This window comes from Notolepis coatsorum (assembly GCF_963971535.1).
Source record: "Notolepis coatsorum genome assembly, chromosome: 10".
Classification (NCBI taxonomy): Eukaryota; Metazoa; Chordata; class Actinopteri; order Aulopiformes; family Paralepididae; genus Notolepis; species Notolepis coatsorum.
Genome location: NC_140174.1, coordinates 118,809,675 through 118,831,729, shown reverse-complemented (window position 1 = coordinate 118,831,729; position 22,055 = coordinate 118,809,675). Strand labels below are relative to the sequence as shown.

The 22,055-nt window shown below is 42.1% G+C and overlaps 1 protein-coding gene across 1 annotated transcript in view; it reads right to left on the bottom strand.

Annotated features, from left to right (window-relative positions):
- The window catches only part of cep120 (centrosomal protein 120), a 218,286-nt gene that overhangs the window by 81,050 nt on the left and 115,181 nt on the right, over nucleotides 1-22,055 (bottom strand). The window contains exon 8 of the mRNA XM_084323233.1: nucleotides 21,650-21,832. Within this exon, the coding sequence (XP_084179359.1) occupies nucleotides 21,650-21,832 (183 nt within the window). The remainder of the gene's footprint in view (nucleotides 1-21,649; nucleotides 21,833-22,055) is intronic.

Genomic DNA, 22,055 nt, shown 5'->3' with positions numbered 1-22,055 from the left:
ACCCTTATGTAAAAAAGCGGAAAGTCTTTTTCTGGTCTTCATCCTCCAGTCCACTGTTGTTGTATTGAGCTGTACTGTATTGTACCCATTCTGCAATCTGTTAATAAAGTTTTCATTCATTCAATCATTCAGCCGGCAACAGAATCATTTTGATTGACAGTCGAGTCTGCCAATTACGTCACACCGCTTGCACCCGCCATGCTGTTCTTAGCACCAATCGGCAAGCGCTATTCGTTTTTTACTTTCTAGATGTCCTCCATTGATTTTGACGAGAGTTCAACAACAACGTTACTGTAGCTCCCCGCGGTCGACGAGTAGATTACCAGCGCTCCGCAGATGACTAAACGAGGCATAATGATTTTACTGCAACGAATGTTATAATAAAAGTCTTTCCATACATCTGTCTGATTGAAAACTTTATTAACAGACCGCAGAATGGGCACAACTCAGCACGGGCTGAGATATGAACGAGTAATGCTTGCTATCTATCTAGGTCGTCCTCGGACGTTGCTATGTTCGGGTAAATACGCTGATGTTATTGAACGTGTAACTATATAACGTTAATGCCACAAAACGATAAGTAGTAACTTTGATGCAGTAGTGTGTGTGTGGGGGCGGCGTTGTTCAAAAGTTTGAACGTGTGGACCAGATTGATGCGACACAATCCTCTTGGGCAAAACATCACGATATCCATGATACGTTAAAAAAGTCTCGTAAATCGTTAATGAACTGTACCCGATATTTATATAATATCGTCATATCGCCCAGCCCTAGGCCTAAGCATAACCAGTTCGAAACAAGGCGGACATTAATACAATTTTCAATCAATCCAATAACACACGCTCACTTAAAACAGTGTCCGTCTTGTTTCGAACTGGTTATGCTTAGGCCCTCTTTCGAAGTCGGTTATGCTTAGAGTTTATCTTTAGAGCAGGGCGATAGACCACCAGCCCTGATTCCAAACTCTAACCTTAACCAACTTCGAAAGAGTCGCCTAGGCTTAACCAGTGATAAACTAGGCGTTAGGTAGTTTGCAGGCTGTTAGACCCGGAAATGGGCAAAGACACAGCTCGTCACGCGATTGGGCGAACATGTCACATGACCAGAAACGTCAGTGGCCAATCAGATCGCACCAGAAACGTCCGTGGCCAATCAGATCGCAGAACGCGCACGCAAAACTGGAAATGTATTGGGGAAAGAATAGACGCGTCCGGGGGGCACTCCTATCACTGATACAGAGTGTCTGGTCAGTAACATGGGTCTCCCAGTCCCTCCACTCTGCAGTAAACAGCCATCACTGATATAGAGTGTCTGGTCAGTAACGTGGGTCTCCCAGTCCCTCCACTCTGCAGTAAACAGACATCACTGATATAGAGTGTCTGGTCAGTAACATGGGTCTCCCAGTCCCTCCACTCTGCAGTAAACACTAAATACATGTTCTGGTATCCTCTTCTCACTTTATCCAATGAGAAGAGAGAACCATAGATATTTCTTATTTCAAGGAATCTTGCCAAGTCAAATTTGCTGGCAGATTATTGTACTTGTTTCAAGCACACATTTGTTTTTATTTATATTATTTTTGCAGTGGGGAGGTCTCCCTCCTGATTGGATAAAGTGGGAACGGGATACCAGGACATGTATTTTGTGTGTTTACTGCAGAGCAGGAGGGACCGAGAGACCCATGTTACTGATCAGTAGGGCTGTCTTAAATACTTCGAAGCTTTGTTCGATGGCACGAGCTTCGAAAAAAAAAAATATATATATATATTTATTTTTTTGCCTCCAAAATCTTGCGCCTCCATTCCAATGAAACAAAAGTAAGCGGCGCCTTCCCGCCTCCATTCCAATGAAACGAAAGTAAGCTGCGCCTCGACTCCACCTCTCTACAACAAGCACGTGGAGATTATCTGTGTTGAAAACAACAAGGACATGTGCAGCAGACATGTCGACGAAGAAGTCATCAGACGTGTGGTTAGTTGGTTACACTTTAAAATATGCAAAGACAATGCCCAAAAAGCAGAGTGCCAGATATGCCAGAAGAAAATGGCATATCACAACTTTGTCAAATCACTTAAGTATCGTTGTACACGACGGCGACGCCACACAAAACATTAATAAGGCTATGCCTATGCTGCTATGACTAATGTGTTACCAAGTTGGCTAATTTAATTGTAATCATCTGCTTTTGTAGGTGCATTGTCTGATATAATTATAAATTATAAATTAAATATAATATAATTGTTTGCTTGATAGACGAAGGTTGCAACATAATTATGTAATGTCATGTCGTTGGCTGTGAGAGCAGCCCCACTGCACCCAGGCAGCGCAGCAGAGTGAAACCTTGTTGGCTGCGTCACAGTCACGAAAGGGGCTACTTAATTAATTAATCCAATCCACTTTATTTATAGAGCACATTTAAAAACAACCAAGTTTACCAAAGTGCTGTACAAGTCCCACAACATAAGATAAAAAAAATAAAATAAAAAAGAGAGAGAATAATTTTTTTTTCTCAAAGCTTCGAATTAAAATCGAAGCTCGGCCCCGAAGCTTCGATTGCCAAAAAAAGCTTCGAAGGTCAGCCCTACTGATCAGACACTCTATATGGGGGGCGACAGTGGCTCAAGGAGGTAGAGCAGTCGGCAATCCGGAGGTTCCCGGTTCGATTCCCGCTCCTCCCGGGCAGCGTGTCGATGTGTCCTTGAACAAGACACTTAACCCCTAATTGCTCCCGATGAGCAGGTTGGCACCTTGCATGGTTGCCTCCGCCGTCGGTGTGTGAATGTGTGAGTGAATGGGTAAGATCTGAGTAACATTGTAAAGCGCTTTGGATAAAAGCGCTATATAAAAAAAAGCAGCCATTTACCATTTATATATCGGTGATGGCTGTCAGAATGTAGAGCTATTTAACACTTATTCTAACAAAAAATACCAACGTTGTTTTCTCCAATCGTAAAAATCTGGCTGGGTGGTTGGTTAATAATGACACATTTTTCTCCAGTGTTTAGCCAGACCTCTCTCCACACTATGTTAGCGCTGGAGAGACATCTGGCCGGTTATCATTCCTCTATATAGGGAACAGAAAAAACACTCTTGGCTTGTTTGTATTTCTCTACACCAATCACAATCACCCCAGGGCAGGCGCTAAGCCCTTGCAAAATAATGTCACAGATACCGGAAGGGGAGGAGAATTCACAGTGAAATAGATGGCCAATGGCACGCTTATAGCCACAGTCTATATCCTGTGATTCAGACTAGTGGGCAGCCACAGTGACTAGTGGCTTCAGAATGTTAATAAGGCATAAAAAAATATATTGTTTGGTTCCTGTTGGTTGTCAGTTAAGGCCATGGGTAGGTAGGGAATTTATTTAATTTTTTCCCACGGTGACTATGGATAAGGAATTTCTTTATTTAATTAAAATGTTCACGACAACATGGATGCAGGTACTCTGCCAGCATGTTTAATATCCATAATACTGTGGGCGGCTACGTGGCGTAGTGGGCAAGGCGCTCGCCACGAATGCGGAGACGCTGGGCTCGCCTGTTCGAGCCGAGCGCTCCACATTGCTTTCAGTTTAGCTGGTCGTCCATACTAATACACATTGGCCGTATTAGGGGGTGGGAAACTGATGGGTGGGGATCGGGCGTTGTGGACAGCGACTCCTACAGGTCGGTTGGTGCGCCTGCGCAGTAGAATCAGGAAGTGTCGGGGGCAGCGTGAGCCTCCCACGCGTTACTCCTCGCCACTGAGAGATCGAGCTGCGCAGGTGAAAAGATGCGACTGCTGTTACCTCAAGTACCGGAGGGGACTTGTGCTATGTATGACTTAGTCCACATTGCAGCCGGCTTGTGGGAGGCAAGAAACAGCGTTCGTGACAGGGGAGGGTTGAATTGGATGATACGAAATTGGGATGGGAGAAAATGTGGATAAAAAAAAAATCCATAATACTAAAGGTTTGACTACGATTTTTATGAAAATGTATTGTAACATTTTTTTAATAATTTTTTTTAAATTACATTTAAATTATATTTTTTAAACTCATAAAATAAATTGGGTCGCACCTAAATCGGCAGGGTCGGTCGGCAACCGGAACCAAACCATTTTTTTCTTTTAGGCCTAATAATAATAATACATCTATTTTATATAGCGCTTTTCCAGATGCTCAAATACGCTTTACATGGGTAGAAGAAACAAAACTATGTCAAAACAAAAACAGAACAAAAATAATACATGACAAAATAAAACTGACAGAATTAGAGGTCAAAAGCAAGATTTAAAAGGTGGGTTTTGAGGGCTGATTTAAAAGATGTCAGGGTGTTTGCATCACGGATATGGCTATGCTATGTTACGGAATGTTATGAGGCGATCTAACCTCCAAGCCGCCAGAGCAGGTTTCTGGAATACAAGAGACTGACTGAAACCAAGCTGGCCATTTAACACAGTATCTAGTAGTAGCTGACAGCACAGCCAATCACAGTCAACAGTTAACACAGTATCTAGTAGTAGCTGACAGCACAGCCAATCACAGTCAACAGTTAACACAGTATCTAGTAGTAGCTGACAGCACAGCCAATCACAGTCAACATTTAACACAGTAGCTAGTAGTAGCTGACAGCACAGCCAATCACAGTCAACATTTAACATAGTAGATAGCTAGGCTTTATGTTTATGTTTATTTAGGATCCCCATTAGCTTTTGCACTGGGCAAAAGCTATTCTTCCTGGGGTCCGGCACGCACAAATGTACAACAACATTCAATACATTACATTACATCAATACATACATTACATCATCATCAACATCAACATAAATACATTACATCAACATCAGTCACATCATCAATTACAGTACATCACTATCAACATCAGTTAGAATGATATAGTACAAGATATCCACCAGCAAAAAGCATTCAATTAAAATAACTAAAATAACTAAAATCAAACAAATAGTGCTTCCTGAGCAGCACTCACCGCCCTCAACTTAAACACAACCAACAGTCAACTGGTTTTCACCTCTTTGCCATAATGGCTCAGTGCATGCTCATCAGCAGATGGCACTTTAACTTCCTCTTAAAGGTAGCCTTGGATTCTATTTCAGCTAAGTAGCTTGGCAATGAGTTCCATTCTATGATAGCTCTGTAAGTCACAGAAGATTTTAGTAGATTTGTTCTCGGTTTAGGTGCCATTAGATGGCCTGACGTAGCTTGTCTAGTCATATGGTCATGTTCTTCTCTTATGTAAACTATATGATCATAAAAATACTGTGGTTTTTTGACAACTTGAACATTTCTGAGAAAAGTAATGAGACGGGATTGCAGACGTTTCTCAACCGTAAGCCATGATAATTGTCTGTGCATAACTCCAATGTTAGTGCGCTTTGAACAGTGGAGAGCTAGCCTTGCAGCCTTATTTTGAGCTATTTGTAGTTTCTGTATATATGTTTTTGCTGCTGATGACCATATGACGGGACAGTACTCAAGATGTGACAAAACCAGAGCCTGGATGACTTCTTTCAAAGTGGTTGGTGTTAAATACTTTGTGCATTTTCTTGTCACAGCTATGCTCCTTCCTATTTTTGTTATTATACTGTCAATTTGCTTTGTCCACTTTAAACCTGAATCAAGAACCATGCCAAGCAACTTAGCCTCTTTTACCTGTTCCACTGGCTGACCAGCCAGAGTCAGTCTTAATTGTGGATCGCTGCTTAATATGTGCCTGGATCCGAACACCATAGCTTTTGTTTTTTCAATGTTGAGTACCAGTTTGTTATTGTTGACCCAGTCTGTTATGGCTTTAAGCTCTATTCCAAGTATATTGTTTAACTCACTACATGTTGATGCTGTACTGTACATTGTCGAATCGTCAGCATACATGATTACACTAGATTTATTTAATACATAAGGGAGGTCGTTTGTGAATATTGAGTATAGCAAAGGCCCAAGCGAACTTCCCTGTGGGACCCCACACTGCAACACCTTACTTTCAGAAAAGCTCCCATTGAAAAATACTTTCTGGGTTCTCCTAGTCAGGTAGGTCTCCATCCAACACATGGCAACAGAGCCAAAGCCATAGCATTTGAGTTTGTTCAGCAGCAGACTATGATCGATCACATCGAAAGCTGCGCTAAAGTCTAACATCACAGCTCCAACAAGCCTCCTATCATCCATGCTCTTAAACCATTCGTCAGTCATTTGGGCAAGTGCTGTGCTTGTAGAGTGACCATCTCTATATGCATGTTGGTAGTTCGTTATCAGACTATTACTTGAAAAGTAGTTTTGAATTTGGGTGTATACAATTTTTTCTATTATTTTACTTAACACTGGGAGGAGACTTATGGGTCAACTATTGGAACCAGCGAAGGTTTTTCTTTTGTCCTTAGGTAATGGGATAACCTTGGCTTCCTTCCAGATCTCAGGGCACACACCTTGCTCTAGACATTTATTGAAGATGTGACTTAATGGCTTAGATATGTATTTGGCAGTCATTTTGAGCAGTTTACCATCCAAGTTGTCAATACCAGGAGATTTATCATCAGACAGGTGTAAAAGCATATTTTCAACATGTTCCTCTGTAACATGGTGGAACTCAAACATGCACTGCCTCTCCTTCATGATACAATCTTTAATGATGTTATGTGACACTGTGTCATCGACTGCACCCATGGCGTTCCTCAGCTTGTTTACTTTATTTGTAAAGTAATCATTAAAATGATTTGCAATATCTGCTGGCTTGGTAAGGAATTTACCCTCTGTTTCTATAAAGGAAGGATGCATGTTTGAGTTCCTCCCCATTATGTTATTTAACGTTCTCCATAATTTTTTCCCATCATTTTTAGAATCACTGATTTTCTGCATGTAGTATTCCTTCTTTCTACATTTATTCAATTTGGTTACCGTGTTTCTTAGTTTACAGTAATGTTGTTTGTCACATGGATTGCCTGTTCTATTTGCGTTTTTTTTTGCATCATCTCGTTGGACCATCAGACTTCTCATCTCATTATTCAACCACGGTGCACAATTTGTCCGTGCCGACCATTTTCTCATTGGAGCATGCTGATCGGCTATCCCCATGAAATACTTCATAAATTCTCCCAGTGCTTTTTCTGGGTTTTCTTCATGGCAAACATCAAACCATTGCTTATTCTTTACCTCCTCCACAAATTGTGCTGGATTAAACCCCTTATAAGACCTTCTATAATTTATCTTGGAGCCAGCTTTAGGTATTTTAGTCTTCCGTTAGTTCCGTACAATGGCAACTAGGTTATGATCACTAAAACCAACTGTAAGTGACAACACTTTAGTGCAGAGCTCTGGCCTGTTAGTATATATATGATCAATGCAGGTTGTTGTAATGGCCCCATGTTTATTTGTTGCCATTCTAGTTGGTGATGTCATTACCCGAGTCATATTACACATTTTGGCAGCTAATGCAATCTTGTTCCACATGGGGCATTTCTCATTGAAGGCATTGATATTCAGGTCTCCCATGAAATATATTTCACTATTACAATCAGCTGTGTTGTCTAACATTTCACATATACCATGTAGATAATTTGAATTGGCACTTGGTGGCCTATAACAGCATCCAATTAATATGGGTTTTAAATTTGGCAATTGTATTTGTAACCATAAGGCTTCTATTTCATTTTTCATTAAGTCGTATCGTACTTTAGTTGGAATATGATTCTGTACATAAATCAGAACTCCGCCACCATTCTTATCTCTATCCTTTCTGAACAGATTGTAACCATGCATTGCAACCTCTAAATCACCAAAAGATGAGTCCTGGGCCCTCATTCATCAACGTGGACGTAGAATATGTTCTATTTCCACACGTAAGCACGGAATGTAGAACTAGTGTACGCACAGGGAAGTCGGGATTCATCACACGGTGCGTACGCAGGCTCTACGCTCCTCCGTAGAACTTTGTTCTACCGTCAATGCTCGTGCATGATTATCCATATATGGTCATGAAAGTGAGGAAACACCCCCCATGGGATGTGAAATAATGGACTGACCCGAGCGGTACTCTGAGAAACTCCACGGAGAATTCACTGCTGTCGAACCAAGAAGACACTATCGCGTATTATGGGATAAATAAAAGGCGGATTTGTAAACGGTGATGTCAGATATCAACGGCTCCCTAAGACCATTGCTGCAATTCTGCCTGGACAGCTCAAAATACTAATAAAGACCGTTCGTTGACCACTGTTTGGCGTTGGTTGTGTGTCATTATAACCGTGCTGTAATATGAATGCCTTTATTAGTTGTGTTCGATTGGCTATATGATTTTTAGAGGCATCTATTTTGTTGTCGGCTAATAAAGACCGCGCTGGAATATGACTGCCTTTTCCCGTGTTGTTTGATATACCCAGGGATTAAAGTTCTCCTCAATTTGATTCCAAATCGCGATGGATCTCCCGTCAATTTTCTACCTGCTGCATATGATTTCTAGAGGCATACTACAATCCATTTTGATGTCAGTATTGGGTAGCCTACATAAACAATAATACGAGAGCTATACAAGAACAATGAATCTTACTGCCATGTATGATGTAGCAGATACGCCATGTGTAGCCTGCCTATATGTGATCAATACAAACATGAACTTGAATTCCATCATGTCTGTGTGCGGGTCACTGCGGGAACTCACAAGTAGGGCTGGGCGATATGACGATATTATATAAATATCGGGTACAGTTCATTAACGATACACTTTTTTAACGTATCGTGGATATCGTGATGTTTTGCCCAAGAGGATTGTGTCGCGTCAATCTGGTCCACCCCGTTCAAACTTTTGAACAACGCCGCTCCCACACACACACTACTGCATCAAAGTTAGTTAGTACTTATGATTAACAAAGGCATTCGTTTTGTGGCATCAACATTATATAGTTACACGTTATATAGTTACACATCAGCGTATTTACCCAAACATAGCAACGTCCGATGACGACATAGATAGCAAGCGTTACTGTTCATATCTCAGTCCGTGCCGAGTTGTGCGTGCCCATTCTGCGGTCTGTTAATAAAGTTTTCAATCAGACAGATGTATGGAAAGGCTTTTATTATAACATTTGTTGCAGTAAAATCATTATGCCTCGTTGTCATGCTGCGGTGCGCTAGTAATCACTCGTCGGCTGCGGTGAGCTGTTGTTGTTGTCGTTGAGCTGAGCTCTCGTTAAAATCAAGGAGGGCATTCAGGAAGTAAAAAAAGAATAGCGCTGCTTGCCGATTGGTGCTAAGAACAGCAGGGCGGGTACAAGCGGTGTGACGTAATTGGCAGACTCAACTGTCAATCAAAATTATTCTGTTGCCGGCTGAATGATTGAATGAATGAACGTTATTAACGATTGCAGAATGGGTACAATACAGTACAGCTCAATACAACAACAGTGGACTGACTGGAGGATGAAGACCAGAAAAAGACTTTCGGCTTTTTTACATAAGGGTCCTCCATTTTCAATTCATCAAAACATTTAGAGACATACAAATATACAGTAGTTTCATAAAAATGCTAAAATCCTATTGATTGATTTAAAACTTTATTAACATATTGCAGAATGGGTACAGTACAGCTCAATACATACAATTGTTAAGGGGATGCAGACCAGCGAAAGACTTTCGTCTTGTTTACATCAGGGTCCCCCATTTTCAATTAATCATATTTCATATCTAAATCATATAATATCTCATTGCTAAATATATGCAATATATAATCTAATAATCCAATAATCTAAATCTAATATATAATATAAAAATGCTAAATGCATGGGTATTTTATTTTGTCTTTAATGTTAGCTTGCAAACTCAAATACTGTCTTGGTAAGCCTCATAATGAATTGTTTGGGGAAAAAAAGAAAAACATCGTGATGCGTATCGTGTATCGCCGAAAGGTCAGAAAATATCGTGATATCATATTTAGGCCATATCGCCCAGCCCTACTCACAAGGCTGTTGTCACAATGTAAATAAGAACGTGCACTGAAAAGTTACAGTATGTAGTTGGTTGATCATTTGTATGACAGTCAGTAAACCCTTGCAAAAAGTATCCGTTTTATTTAATGAATTGAAAACATTCAGCATCGCCTTCCTCCCGGCATCCAGCAACCAATAACATGTATCAGGCAAATGCGCATCGCAACATTGACTGAGTGGAATCCCTTTCTATTCACATAACTGCATTTGTGATGGAGCTTTGACAGCTACAGTAACAGTCTATTGGTCGATCCATCTCCAATATCACGATGGACCGTGCCACGGTGGCAAAGACCCGAGGGTGGAGAGGATCTTGAATGAATTCCATCATCATATATATATGTTGTGTGTCTGTCCACTATGTTTGTTACTTTGTTATTCCCCCCCCCCTATCTATGTAAAGCGACCTTGGGTCTCTTGAAAGGCGCTATATAAAATGAAGCTATTATTATTATTGTTATTATTATTATTATCATCACATCTGTGCGGGAGCTCACAAATAGACTGTTAGTCTCAGTGAAGTTTCAACGGAGGTCATCTATTCTAACCAACAAATTGAAGTAGAAAGCATTTCGTGACCAATCTTATTTGGAATCATGACACAAAATAATTTGCTTTTTATTTGAAACAATATCTAATCGCGTTTGGAGGTTGGTGTTTTGCGTCTGCCCCCCCGTGCCAAACAAGCAGGCCAACCTCTTGTTCGCGTGTGAGCCCGTTATAATTACACTACTGTCGCTATTTTACAATGAACTATAATGAATTACGGGTCATACAGAAGTTGAACACTAATGCACGGAAGCTTATTTCCGCCTTGAAACTAATGCAGGACTGAGGAGTGCTTATGTGTAGTAACGATATTCTACCACTGGGCGCCGGGTACGCCTGGTCTGACCTGTGCGTAGATGTAAGCATGGAGTCAAGTTCAAATCGAAATTGATGAATCCCACTCTTTGCTTAGAAATGATCGTACGCACAGGGTAAGCACAGATCTGTGCGTAGAACACGTTGATGAATGAGGGCCCAGGTGTGTTTCTGTGATAGCAAGTATGTGTATATTATTTGATTCTATCAAGTGGCATAATTCGGAGAAAGATGGCGGCGTAGAGGAAGGACATAGTGGAACGGGCTCCTACACAAAAATCCTGAAAAACCTGATGTATCGAACATACTCCGCCTAAACTTCAGTTTATGTTAACCCACGCTTATTAAGCACATAACCAACAAAGAAATGCCACCCAAAAGGACCGAACCGAGCAGGAAGACGGTGACATCGCCCACGTTAGCAATAGTGCTTGTGAGACCGCAAGGAGCTAACGCACCGGCTAACGGGGAAGCTAATGCAGCTAACGTCGAAGCTAACGATGAAACACCGCCGATATGGTTTACTGGGGAACTGGAGAAAGTATTCGATAGAATTCAAGCCATGATGGAACTTAAGATGAACTCTCTAAGCATCTCGGTGGAAAGACTTATCAGTGACAACCAGGCACTGGGGCAACGTGTTAAGGAAATGGAGGGAGTGCAAGCTAGCTTCGGTGATAGCCTCGACTACCTACAACAAGACCTCAGCGATCATAGGAAAGACACAGAGGAGGAGATCTGCGGTCTGAGGGAAAAGCTGGATGAATTGGAAAACAGAGGGAGAAGAAAGAATCTGCGACTGGTGGGATTCCCAGAAGGTGTGGAGGGGAAAAGCTCTATCGATTTCCTACAGGAATGGCTCCCCAAAATACTGGAGCTGGACACCGGGCAAACCATTGAGATAGAGCGGGCTCACCGTACGCTCCAACGCCGTCCCGAAGAAGGCAGCCTCCCCCGAGCCATAGTGATCCAGCTACTCCGTTTCACCGATGTGACGAGAATCCTGGACGCGGCGTGGAAAAAGAAATCACTGGCATACGGTAATTCTACTATCAAGATCTTCAAGGATATGTCCACGGCCCTCTACAAGAAGAGAAAAGCCTTCATGCCGTTGAAGAAGAAGCTACACGAGAACAACGTATCCTTCAAGCTGCTCCATCCCACTAACTTGAGCGTGGAGCTACCGGAGGGCAGACGTACTTTTACTTCTCCGGGGTCGGCAGAGACGTATCTGAGTAAGCACCACCCGGCTATGCTGAAGTGATCCAGCGGTCGTCACTCGACCATAAAGGAGCGGTAAATAAAGACACATACCAGGCAATAAGCCTCATACTCTAATTACTTTTTGAAATGTTAACCGCCGGGTAATACATGTCGTTACTGGCGACACTGGACTTGAGATGTTGTTAAGCCTCACGGGACCTTTTGTTGTGAGTTCATATTACTAAGTTTAATTTCAAGACGGTTATGTGCTAATGGGTATATGTAGGTGTACATGTTTATTCATACATGTGTGCACATTACATTTATGCATTTTAAGCGTTGATATTACCCCTGAAAAAAAAAGATATTAAAAAAAAAGAAGGGTGTGTATATATATATATACATGTTTTGAAATGCTTAAAGGAGATGTTCGTACCCACACCTTTAATTACTTAACCTAAACCTGGTAGGGAGCCCGGCTCCGCTTGGTAGGATAGGGTATGGTACTACGCAAGATTACGGGAGGATTTATAGGCCAGGGGGATTTATTATTATTTTTTTTTGGGAAGGGGGGGGGGGGGGGGGCATTAAGGGGAAAAGGGAGGGGTTCAGACAGGACTGTTTTTTTGAATTGGTTTATAATGTTTACACATCTAGGTATTGTATACCATGTTTTCAGGTATCCCAGTGTCCTACTAAACAGCTATACCAACCACATGGGTGAATGACATACTCGTTTCTGAGTTGGAATATTAATGGTCTTAACCGGCAAGTTAAACGCCGTAAAGTGCTTAGCTTCATCAGAAGACATCAAATAGACGTGGCCTTCCTGCAAGAGTCTCACTTGGATGACGCAGAGCACAGTAAACTGGGGAAACAATGGCAAGGGCAAATATTTTTCTCCTCATTCACATCGTCAGCAAGGGGGGTGGCTATTCTGGTAAGAAGAGGGATCCCCTTCCAACCGAACCTAGTTGAAAAGGATAAAGGGGGAAGATATATTTTAGTCAGGGGATATATGGGAGACCAACTGGTCACTATGCTGAATGTATATGGTCCGAACCACGATGACCCTAACTTCTATGTGAACCTTTTTCTTAAAGTGACATGCGCCCCTTCAGAACTTATAATTGGTGGTGACTTTAACCTGGTATTAGACCCTGCTATGGACAGATCCTCCCCTACCCCTAAACCTTTGACCTCAGCGGCCAAGGCTCTTAAAAAAGAACTTATGGATCTTAATTTGTTGGATACATGGCGGGAGGGGCATGCATCTCAAAGGGAATACAGCTTCTACTCACACATGCACAACAGCTACTCTAGGATTGATACGTTCTTTATACATACAGCAAAACTCCATCTTGTTTCGTCCTGCGAATACTTAGCCATGACACACTCAGACCACGCCCCCCTTTTGACTAAAATAGCCTTAAGCGACTCTCACACAAACTCCAAACGCTGGAGGTTTCCTAATTTTCTAAATAACGATGAGGATTTTGTCAAATTAATTAACAAACAGTTGGACTGGTATTTATTGAGTAATAGGGGCTCGGCCTCACCAGCTATAGTCTGGGAGACCCTTAAAGCTTACATAAGAGGCTACATTATTAGTTACTCTTCCTGGAAAAAGAAACAATATCAAACCAAATTACGCTCACTAGAGTCTGATATAAAAGCGCTTGAAAATCAACACTCCCTATTACAATCACAGACCTTATTGGTTCAGATAACGGCAAAAAAGGCAGAATATAACACTATCACCTCGCGAGAGGTAGAAAACGCTATGTCAAGGTTGAAACATCGCTACTATGAGCAGGGTGACAAGGCAGGGAAACTACTAGCGTGGCAAATTAGAAGGGAGGATGCCGCTAGGTGTATTCCGGCCATTAGGGTAAGCGACAAAGGGGAGTTGACCCGGAACCCACTGCTCATAAATCGGGCCTTCTCAGACTTCTACAAGTCTCTCTACTCCTCGCAGGGGGAGAAGAGACAGGAGATGTGTGAGTTCTTGGACAACCTAGACATACCTACGATAACAAAAGGCACAAGGGGGGTCCTGGACGAGGCGATAACTAAGCAAGAAATACTAGATGCCTTATCAAAACTGACGCCAGGGAAAGCTCCAGGGCCGGATGGCTTCTCCATAGACTTCTACAAGGCATTTATTAGCAAATTGATAGACCCTCTCCTAGAAATGTTCAACTACTCTATTGAGAATGACCAACTACCTGATACCCTTGAGCAAGCTCTTATTATAGTCCTGCCAAAACCAGGGAAGGACCCTACCTTATGCGGGTCGTACAGACCAATTTCGATCCTTTCCAACGAATATAAAATATTTACTAAAATCATAGCCACTCGACTTGAGAGAGTAACCTCCTCACTTATTAATACGGACCAGACCGGTTTCATACAAAATCGCTCATTAATAGACAACGTGAGAAGATTTCTTAACTTGACGCATTGTGCCAAATCCATAGAAGACCCAGTCATAGCGATCTCGTTGGACGCGGAGAAGGCATTTGACCGAGTAGAGTGGCACTTTCTCTTCGCTGTTCTACAAAAAATGAACTTTGGCCCAAATATGCTAAGAATGATCCATATGCTGTACCTTAACCCTACAGCCAGGATACAGACCAACTCAGAGATTTCATCTTCTTTCCCTCTAAGGCGCGGTACTAGGCAGGGTTGCCCTCTTTCCCCGACACTTTTTGCGCTGGTAATCGAACCCCTGGCTATAGCAATAAGGTCACATAAAGCTATTAGTGGGATCAAGGTGGGTCCTGAGAGCCATGTCATCTCTTTATACGCGGACGACATAGTCCTGTTTCTAACCAATCTCGACTCATCCATGCCTGCCCTTATGGAAACACTGTCAAAGTATAATGTAATCTCAGGCTACAAGATTAATGCACAAAAAAGCGTGGCCATGCCACTTAACTCACTAGCCGAAAAAATGCCAAGGTCCAATTTCCCCTTCCAGTGGAACTCACAATTCGTAACATATTTGGGTCTAAAAATCCCGAACCAAATAGATACAATTTTCTTACTAAATCATGACCCACTACTTAAAAAGGTGGAGAAGGACCTAGATAGATGGATGCAGCTGCCTCTCTCGCTAATCGGACGTGTGAACTGCATTAAGATGAACATCCTACCTAAATTTCTCTATCTTTTTCAAACCCTCCCTATATCTATACATAAGAACTTCTTCAAGAAATTACAAAGGATAATATCTGCATTCATATGGAGAAGGAAGGTCCCTAGAATTAAAATTAAAACCCTATATAATTCCCCCCAGTGTGGTGGACTGAAACTCCCGGACTTCCAACGCTATTACTGGGCTGCACAGACAAGGGCTCTGTGGATTTGGCAGAATGAGTCGACTAATTCCCCTGCCTGGAGACAAATAGAACAATGCCATATGATGGACGTACCGCTGGCCGGAATTCCTTTTATCAGGAAGTACCACACCCTGAAGAATTGTTCAGATAACCCATTTATTAAACACACAGCAAGAACATGGTTTGAGATTCAGACACATCTTGGTAGCTTTATTGCATTTCACAGGAAGACTCCCTTCCACAACAATCCAGCTTTGCCAGAATCACTTAGAGATGGCATCACCAAGAAGTGGTACACTCAGGGAATTAAAACTTTTGGGGACCTATTTGATAATAACATACTTATGTCCTTTGAACAGTTACGTGCCGCCTTCCACCTTCCAACTACTAATTTCTTTAAATACCTACAGGTCAGACACTTCATAGGTACAGGTCAGGGAGGAGACGCCACTCTTCCAAAACCCCTCCTCATAGATGATATTCTAAAAGGAGTTATTCACACTAGAGGCATCCTATCATTAACATATGATAGAATCCTGACCAGTACAGAAATTATACCCCTAAATGCCAAGAACAAATGGGAGCGGGACCTGGACTGTACCTTTGATGAAGATGAATGGGAATCACTATGTGAGTCTGCACTATCTTTTTCATATAACACTCGACATAAACTTATGCAATTTAACATTCTCCATAGAACCTATTTTACGCCGGAAAGACTTCACAGGATGAATGAGGCTATCTCTGACCTTTGCCCTAGGTGCTCAACGGAAACAGGTAGCCTGCTCCACATGTTCTGGGAATGTAACAAACTAAGACCTTACTGGGGCTCAATTTGGGAGACTCTCGAAGAGGTCACAGGCCTTGAGATCCCATGTACACCTAAATTAGCATTATTAGGAGACATGTCTGACATTTCTCCAGATAAGAGAGGCAAGGTGCGGATCATTAAATTGGCCATGATTGCAGGGAACAAGTGTATTGCCATGCTGTGGAAAAGTGCTGAATCCCCCCCCATGTCTATGTGGCTTAGTGAAATCTCTTCGTACATGGCATCAGAGAAAATAATGTTCAATCTTAAGAAAAAACCATGTCTCTTTGATAAATGCTGGGCTGGGTTTAGGCAATACTTAGAACAGATTACATAGTAGATTGATATAGGCTATTATTGAAGCTCCCTTTTGTCTTTCTGAAGGGTATATATTGCAATGAATGATACTGTAAATGTTATTAGTTGCTCTTTGAAGAGAAAAGATGTAATGGTAGACATTTATTTGTTTGGTGTAGAAGTATGGGCACCTGTTAGACGGGTGTAACTGGGTTTACAAAACTCTCAAAATGTGTAAAAAAAAGAAAAAACTGAATTTGTCGAGGTCCTAGTCTGGGGGGAGGGAGGGGGGGTCTGGCCGATTTTTTTTTTTTTAGGGGGGGGGGGGTAGTATGCATCTATTTTTCTGTAACTCGGGGAGGGGGGGGGGGGGCAGTTGGCAGCATTTCCTTTTGTATGGTTGTTGAACTGATGCTGTTAAACTGAAAAAAAAAAGAAAATACCTATAAACATATTGTTTAAAAAAAAAAGAATGAAAAGGGAACAAGGGAACTATAAAATAAATTGAAATGTAAATAAACAAGGTAAAGATAGAATTGACCGTTGAAATATCAAGATAGGGCCGATATGGGCAGATATAATTTTTTTTCTTTTTTTTTTTAAAATGTAATATTATTTTTTCTTTTTACATGTTTTGGCCTTAAATTGTTTCAAAATATCAGTAATTTCTGAAAATAAGTTACAAAAGTAAAAAAAAAGTATGCGTTTTGGAAAGTAGCTCTTTGTTTGATTATCATAAAAAAGTGTTTTCTGTGCAGAGATGTCGACATCGGTGGATGTCGGTGCCGGCCAGAACAGCAATATTAATGTCGGTTATCGGTATCGGCCACCATTTTCACATCGGTGCATCACTATTCTTTTGGATGTTATAATTTTTTCTTTATTGTCTCTGTCTGTTTAATTGTATTGTCTGAGATGTTTGTAAATCAAAAATGCAAATAAAAATATAAGTTAAAAAAAAAAAGTGGCATAATTCATGCATCTTGTTCCTCAGACTACACACATTCAAATGAGCAAGTAACATACCCTTTTTTGGCAGATTAACAGAGTGCGACACTGTTACCTTAGCAACCATAGTAGCTTGTGTGTACCGTCATAAGCCTGCGCCATTGTTTACTGCACGTTAGCGTCCAGCCTGTGCTTTTTCATCACAGCCCGTCAGCCAATATGTGATGTCGGAGTTGCGATACATCTGGCCATCAATGAAGAGTTTATCGATGAACAGACGGGTCTTTTTATTGCTGTTTCTGGCGTCCGTCATGATTGGATGGAGTAGACGTCGTATCCTCATGATCTCCGATGGATATTGATCAGTGATCGAGAAGGTAGAGCCTTTCAGCTCTTTTCCTCTCTCCATGATGGCGTGCTTCATTCTGGACTCCGTTACCATCGCCACTATGGGACGAGACTTCTGGACCCCAGGCTTGGATTGCCCGAGACGGTGCACTCTGCAGAAGCGGATTGCGTCTGGCTTCATCATCTTGAGACTGTCCACCAAGAAAGACCGAACGATCTGCTCCGACTTTATGTAAGCTCCCTTGCCTCCCCTTTCTTCACCACTTTGTTCAGGAAGCCCATGTATAATTATATTGTCTCTCATGCTTCTGTTCTGTAGATCCAGCACATCATTCGCCGTTTTGTAGTTGTCTTCTTGGAGCTCGATTGTGACTTTCTGTAGTCTAATAACGTCAGCCCTGAGAGAAGCGTTGTCCTTTTTTAGGACTTCAATTAGGGAGTTATTGAATTCCACCGATTGCTTTAACTCCTCCACGTCGTCACTTAGCTTCTTCAAAAGATCCAACTTCTCCAGCTGCTTTTGCATAGTTGACATAGACTCACGCATTACTTTTAGTTCTGCAAGCAGAAGTGGATACTCTGTATCGCTAGAGCCCATCTGATTCCTGCTGCGTTTTCTTTCCCGCCCAGCGGCCTTTTTTGCCGACATATTATCATAAAACACGTCAATAAACGCTTCCAAATCGTCGATAGTTTCATCCACTGACAAATCCAGTCTGATAGTAAGATGTTTTAATTTCTCTCAATGGTTTTTGCAATAGAAACAAGCAAATGTTTGCAAAAGTGCTGGGAACCTGTTGCTGCTGCGAAATGGCTACCTCTCTGGTAGTGTGTAAGAGAAGTAATGACATAAACGGTATTCAAATATACAGTAGTACTGTAGTTTTGTAGGCTGGTAAAGCTATGCCTCCTAAAGTGTTAATCGGAAATACAGAAATACCGGCTACAGGCTTTCCGGTTTCCGGGCACCCCCTGATCTGTTTATAGTCCCCAGGGAAACAAACAACAAGCAGATGCTCGTACATCTCAAAAACAAGACAATGGAGTTATCAGCGGACATTTTCAACAAAACAATTATAGAAACGTGTGAAGTGCACAATATTTCCTCGTTTAAACCACTGCAACGGCTTTGCCTGAAGAATTTGCTACATGACCGGGACGTTCTCGCTTGTTTCTGGGGGGAGTGCATTTTCACGAGCACCTGTCGTGATTTCAGGGGCGGGACTTCTTACCCGATTCCCAATTTCGGCCGTAGTGCTTTAACAGGCTTTATCTCTCGAGATAAAGCTGGGAACGAGGTTAGTAGATAGCAGTAGCTGACAGCACAGCCAATCACAGTCAACATTTAACACAGTAGCTAGCAGTAGCTGACAGCACAGCCAATCACAGTCAACATTTAACATAGTAGATAGCAGTAGCTGACAGCACAGCCAATCACAGTCAACATTTAACATAGTAGATAGCAGTAGCTGACAGCACAGCCAATCACAGTCAACATTTAACATAGTAGATAGCAGTAGCTGACAGCACAGCCAATCACAGTCAACATTTAACATAGTAGATAGCAGTAGCTGACAGCACAGCCAATCACAGTCAACATTTAACATAGTAGCTAGCAGTAGCTGACAGCACAGCCAATCACAGTCAACATTTAACATAGTAGATAGCAGTAGCTGACAGCACAGCCAATCACAGTCAACATTTAACATAGTAGATAGCAGTAGCTGACAGCACAGCCAATCACAGTCAACATTTAACATAGTAGCTAGCAGTAGCTGACAGCACAGCCAATCACAGTCAACATTTAACATAGTAGATAGCAGTAGCTGACAGCACAGCCAATCACAGTCAACATTTAACATAGTAGCTAGCAGTAGCTGACAGCACAGCCAATCACAGTCAACATTTAACATAGTAGCTAGCAGTAGCTGATAGGGGTGTAACGGTACGCGGATGCGTACTGTACCGCCTCAATGTGGTCCTCCGGTACAGTACGCGCTGTGCACCGAGCGATTGCAACGGTATGGAACCTTTTTTTGCGGAACTTAAATCCCCCCGGCCCTAATATAACGTGCACAACTAACCGGATGTTGTTTGTTCATTCCACGCAGCGCGCAGCTACACTGAACGAGAGCTGTAATTCAGCATAGCATATTAGCTTTAGTATGGCGAGTTAATACTAACTGACAAGCCAGAGCCTTGTCATTGTTCAACTTTATTGCAAACTTTATCACGCATTTGAAACGGCATCACCCGAATGTGAATATCACTGGTACACGGAAGAAACATATGCTAGTGCAAACCCAGCTCCCTGTTGCATTCAAGAAGCATCTCGCTATTAATTCAGACCGGGTCAACGCAATAACAAACGCCTTATGTGTTTTTATAGCAGCAGATCTGCGACCATACTCCGTTGTCGAGAACACTGGGTTTAAGCACATGTTAAAAGTAATATAGCCCCGCTACCTAGCACTATGAATTGAAAATGGGGGACCCTGATGTAAACAAGACAAACGTCTTTCTCTGGTCTGCATCCCCTTAATAATTGTGTGTATTGAGCCGTACTGTATTGTACCCATTCTGCAATCTGTTAATAAAGTTTTCATTCATTCATTCATTCATTCATTCCCTCGTCCGTATTTCAGCCAGCAAGTCATACCACCAGCTCTATAAACTAGCCCCTTTCATGACTGTGATGCAAGCCCTGCCCCTGTATTCAAGCATCACAGTCATGAAAGGGGTTATGTATAAACAAGCACACGCTACAGTTGTCCACGACTTATCCTCCAAGGCATCTGCTATATAATAATCTTCAGATTTACTTAACCGATTCTGAGCATTTTCGTTGATGGAAGCCAATTAGGAAAGTGTTATTAGTAGGTTACAGCAGTAAGCATTAGTTTGCTCAGTCAATTATGGCCAATTCGTTTTATATTGTTTAATACAGTTAAATAAATAGATAAATGAAAAGCAATTTTTTTTGTATCCCCCCCCCCCCCCCCCGTACAGAAAAAATACCAAACCGTGACTTCAAAACCGAGGTACGTACCGAACCGTGGATTTTGTGTACCGTTACACCCCTAGTAGCTGACAGCACAGCCAATCACAGTCAACATTTAACATAGTAGATAGCAGTAGCTGACAGCACAGCCAATCACAGTCAACATTTAACACAGTAGCTAGCAGTAGCTGACAGCACAGCCAATCACAGTCAACATTTAACATAGTAGATAGCAGTAGCTGACAGCACAGCCAATCACAGTCAACATTTAACATAGTAGATAGCAGTAGCTGACAGCACAGCCAATCACAGTCAACATTTAACATAGTAGATAGCAGTAGCTGACAGCACAGCCAATCACAGTCAACATTTAACATAGTAGATAGCAGTAGCTGACAGCACAGCCAATCAGTCAACATTTAACATAGTAGATAGCAGTAGCTGACAGCACAGCCAATCACAGTCAACATTTAACACAGTAGCTAGCAGTAGCTGACAGCACAGCCAATCACAGTCAACATTTAACATAGTAGATAGCAGTAGCTGACAGCACAGCCAATCACAGTCAACATTTAACATAGTAGCTAGCAGTAGCTCCTCAGTGTGTGTGTGTTACCTGTGCCGATATCTCCTCTCTCCTCAGTGTGTGTGAGTGAGTGAGTGAGTGAGTGAGTGAGTGAGTGAGTGAGTGAGTGAGTGAGTGAGTGAGTGAGTGAGTGAGTGAGTAGTGAGTGAGTGAGTGAGTGAGTGAGTGAGTGAGTGAGTGAGTGAGTGAGTGAGTGAGTGAGTGAGTGAGTGAGTGAGTGTGTGCGTGGGTGAGTGAGTGAGTGCATGTGTGAGTGAGTGAGTGAGTGTGTTACCTGTGCCGATATCTCCTCTCTCCTCAGTGTAACGGCGACCCCTACAGTCGGCTGCAGGTCAGGCGGCCGGGCCGGTAGGTTCTGCTTGGCCGTTTCCGGAGGCTTCAGTACGAACGCTCCCTCCACTGTGGCCGCCTGTCTGTCCAGGTCCACGCTGCTCTGACACAGAGCTGAGAGGGGAACCTGCAGACCAGACACAATGCAGTTTAATAGGGGTGGGAATCACCAGAGGCCTCACGATACGATAGTATTGCGATTCAAAATATATCGCGATATGCTGAGTATTGCGATATTAATATTGCGATATATTTTGCGATTTTTTTGGCTTTGTCAACATGTTTTATCTAATAAAAAAAAGTTTTCAGTCTGTTCATCTCACTTCAATCATTTTTATTGCAGCAAAATG